This window comes from Physeter macrocephalus, chromosome 17 (assembly GCF_002837175.3).
Source record: "Physeter macrocephalus isolate SW-GA chromosome 17, ASM283717v5, whole genome shotgun sequence".
Classification (NCBI taxonomy): Eukaryota; Metazoa; Chordata; class Mammalia; order Artiodactyla; family Physeteridae; genus Physeter; species Physeter macrocephalus.
The window spans coordinates 11,014,360-11,017,926 of NC_041230.1; the positions used below are offsets into that span (position 1 = coordinate 11,014,360).

Below are 3,567 nucleotides of genomic sequence, written 5' to 3' on the forward strand. Positions count from 1 at the left end.
GGCGGGATTGGGGGGGGTGTAGCTGCGGGGCGTGATCAGGGAAGAGAAAGACAGAGATGGCAAGAGAGACCCAGTGGGAGAGATACAGGAGATGCGGGTGGGAGGGGGAGAGACAGAGATAAAGAAAACAGAGACAGGGTGAGACAGAGCTGGGCCTGGGGGCTGAGGGTGGGCGGGCCTTACCTCTCCGGAGGCTCGGGTCTCCGCTGGGCGCCAGGTAGCCCCGGCCGTGGGGACACAATGACTGGTACTCAGCTGCACACAGAGACGAGGCTGAGCCCAGACACCCGTGCCCCAGCCCCTGCCTTGGGCCTGCCTGTGCCCACTTGCCTCAGTGCCCACCCTTCACTGCCCAAGTCTTCAGCCCCTGTGCCTGTTTGTATCCACCTCTCAGACTCCCGCCCACCTCGCTGGCAGCTCACTCTTGCCCATGCAATACCAGCACCTCAGTCCCTTGTCCAAATGTGTCCCTTTGTCCCAGTCCCACTCCACCTATTGCTACCCAAACCCTCGGCCCTGTGTCCACCCAGCGGCCCATGCCCACCTGTCTCGGTGCTTGGGCACTGCTGGATGCGGCAGCCGCTGCCCCAGCCCTCACCCACAGTGCAGCAGCACTCCTGCCACGTCACGTTCCGAGCCAGGATGTTGTCACATGCATCCGGAGCTGCCGTGTCAAAGTAGCACTCCCGGCGCCCGCTGCCCACAGGGCCCTGCCTAGGTGGGCTGGGCCGGCGGGACGGGGGTGGTGGGAGCCTGGCTGGCAGACTGGGGCTGGCGGGTACGTGGGGCTGGGGGCCCGGGAACGTGCCTGAGGAGACAGTGTGGGCTGAGCCTCCAGCCCCTATGTTATGGATGGGGAAACTGAGGCCCCCATGTGGCAGAACCGACTCCACACCTCTCAGCCTCTGTCATCATCTCTCTCCCATTCTCACCTCCTCTAATTTCTGTACCTCTTGTCTCCCCATCTCACGCTCCCAAGCATCCGGCCCATCATCCAAGCTGCAGTTCAGGTAGAAGAGGGGATTTCCCTGGCCTCCTGGAGGCCTCCCTGGGGCCTCACATCCAACGTGTCCCAATCTGGTCTCAGAATCTTCATACCCAAATCTAGACCTAGGCCTGGACACCTCTCCCTGACCCAGGCAGCCCCACAGCCTGTCCACTTTGGCCTCTGAGCCCCTCTCCCACCTGCCCTCTCCTCCCCTCCCATGGCCCTTGCCTTGGTCCAGCCCTGTCCTCTCTGCTCAGGTCCCAGCCCCACTCCAATCCACCTTCACATGGCAGCCAGAGGAAGTTCCAAAATCTGATCATACCCCTCTCCCGCTCAAAACCTTTCCATGGTGCCAGAGTGCCCTCAAGAAAAGTTCAACCTCCTGACCACGGCAATAAGTCAGTGTGGTCTGGCGTCTGACTCCTTCTGCAGCCTCACTTCTCCCCACCCCTTCCCTTGCTCTGTAGAGCATGTCACCCTGAACTTCTTTCAGCCCCTCAAACATGTCAGGTCCTCTCTTGCCTTGCCAGGCCTTTGCCCTTGCTGTATCCTCTGCCCAGAATGCCCTCCCTCATCCACTTGGCTTAGCTTATTTCTACTCATCCTACTACTCTCAGTTCAGACATCCCCTCCTACAGGAAGCCCTCCCTAACTCTCCTTCAAGGCTGGGGAGGCACCTCCTCTGTATTCCCACCACGCCCTAGCCCTTCCCATCATAGGCTTGTTTGCTCTGGCCTGTGCCTCGTCCATCCCAGTCCTGATTCCCCTGGGTTGTTACCATCAGGTTATATTGCTATCTGCCCCCACTGGATTGTGAGCCCCTTGAAGACAGGGTGGTCTCTCCTGGTCACTACTGTATCCTCAGGGCCCAGAAAAGGGCCTAAACTCAGTGAACATCTGTTGAATGAAGGAATCTGGTAAAGTCAGAACCAGGATCTACTTCTCCTGACACTGAGTCCCACACCCAGGTTAACTCATGTGTTCTGTTCTGAAGGTTTTTGTTGTTTAAAACAACAGCATCTAACTGATGGCAGCTGTCCACGTCAGGAATGGTTAGATCCCATTATTTTTCTGCGGGGCCCGGCAGCCGTCAGTTAAGTAGACATTGATCTCAGTCTCACCAGCAGACGTCCGAGGGGGAACACAGCGCCCAGTCATGGGGTCAAACTCCTCAGGGCTGTTGGGGCAGACACAGAGGAAGGAGCCTTCCACATTCTCACACAGGGCAGCTCCACACACACCCTGTAGCGTTTCACATTCATTCACATCTGTGAACAGGAGACAACAGGGAAGAGGGAGTCAATGGTTGTAAACTTCTGGAATTCCATAAGTCTAAAAGTCTGGGCTTTGAGTATGAGTATTTTAATGGCCCAGATCCCATCATCTGCTTATCTTTTGGTGACAAACCCTGAATTTCCCTTGGGAGCTCTCTGCTCCTCCAACCTATGTTTTGAGCAGGCCAAACAGATTGCTGCATTTCTCTGATTCAGAGACAGGCAGTGACCAAGCTGGGCCAATCAAAACCAGTCCTGGGACTCATTCTAGAAATATGGAGAAAGAGCCTCCCTCTGTAGCCAGGGATGTCAAGCTAAGGATGTCAACCAGAGGTGCTAGGGCCACTTTTGTCATTGTGAAAAGAGAATCTGCCTGAAAATAAACGCATTAGAGGATAGCAGAGCTGGGAGACAGCTAGCCTTGTTACAATTCCTGGATCCACATATGCCTGAAGTTCAAGTATTTCCCAGGACTTCAGTTTAATGCCCTTTAAACAAATGAAGCCTCTTGTGTTTGCATTTGTCAAAACTAAGTGAATGTATAATTAAGACTCATGCATTGCACTGTATGTAAATGGAACCTCAAATAAAAATATCTATAAACACAAATTGAACTCTGGTTAATGACATGCATTATGCACAGGAGAATTTAGAGGGAAGTATATGGAAGCCTGCAATTTAATTTTAAAATTCTATCCAAAAAATTTTGTGGATTAATAGAAAGATGTGTGAGGAAACAAGCGTAACCAAATGATAATGATAGAATATAGATCATGGGTATGCTGATGTTCATTCTACAGGCCTTTTAACTTTCTGTATGTTTAGAAAATTTCCTTGGGATTTCCCTGGCGGTCCGTGGGATTTCCACGGCGCTTTTACTGCCGTGGCCCGGGTTCAATCCCTGGTCGGGAACTAAGATCCCACAAGCCGCAGGGCATGGCAAAAAAAAAAAAAAAAAAAAAAAAAAAAAAAAAAAATCCTCCTAAAATGTTGGGAAAAAAAAAGATCCCACAAGCAGCAGGGCATGGCAAAAAAAAAAAAAAAAAAAAAAAAAAAAAAAAATCCTCCTAAAATGTTGGGAAAAAAATAAAGGATGTTTATGTACACTTAAGATTAGTGCAGTTTTGGAACTTCCCCGGCAGTCCAGCGGTTAAGACTCTGCGCTTCCACCGCAGGGGGTGCGGGTTTGGTCCCTGGTCAGGAACTAAGATGCCGCATGCCAGGCAGTGCGGCCAAAAAAAAAAAAAAATTAGTGCACTTTTACTACTTTATGCATGCATTTTTGTGTGTGTGTGTGTGTGTGTG

At 51.9% G+C, this 3,567-nt stretch overlaps 1 protein-coding gene across 4 annotated transcripts in view; it reads right to left on the bottom strand.

The window, feature by feature from the left end:
- LTBP4 (latent transforming growth factor beta binding protein 4) overlaps positions 1-3,567 on the bottom strand; it is a 27,086-nt gene that overhangs the window by 5,180 nt on the left and 18,339 nt on the right. For 2 of the 4 annotated variants that reach the window (XM_055078982.1, XM_028477862.2), the window contains 3 exons: positions 2,110-2,256; positions 545-832; positions 184-255 (listed from right to left, as the gene is read on the bottom strand). In XM_055078982.1, coding sequence (XP_054934957.1) covers positions 184-255; positions 545-832; positions 2,110-2,256 — 507 coding nt within the window. The remainder of the gene's footprint in view (positions 1-183; positions 256-544; positions 833-2,109; positions 2,257-3,567) is intronic. The other 2 variants (XM_007128095.4, XM_024132635.3) reach the window with 1 other exon arrangement.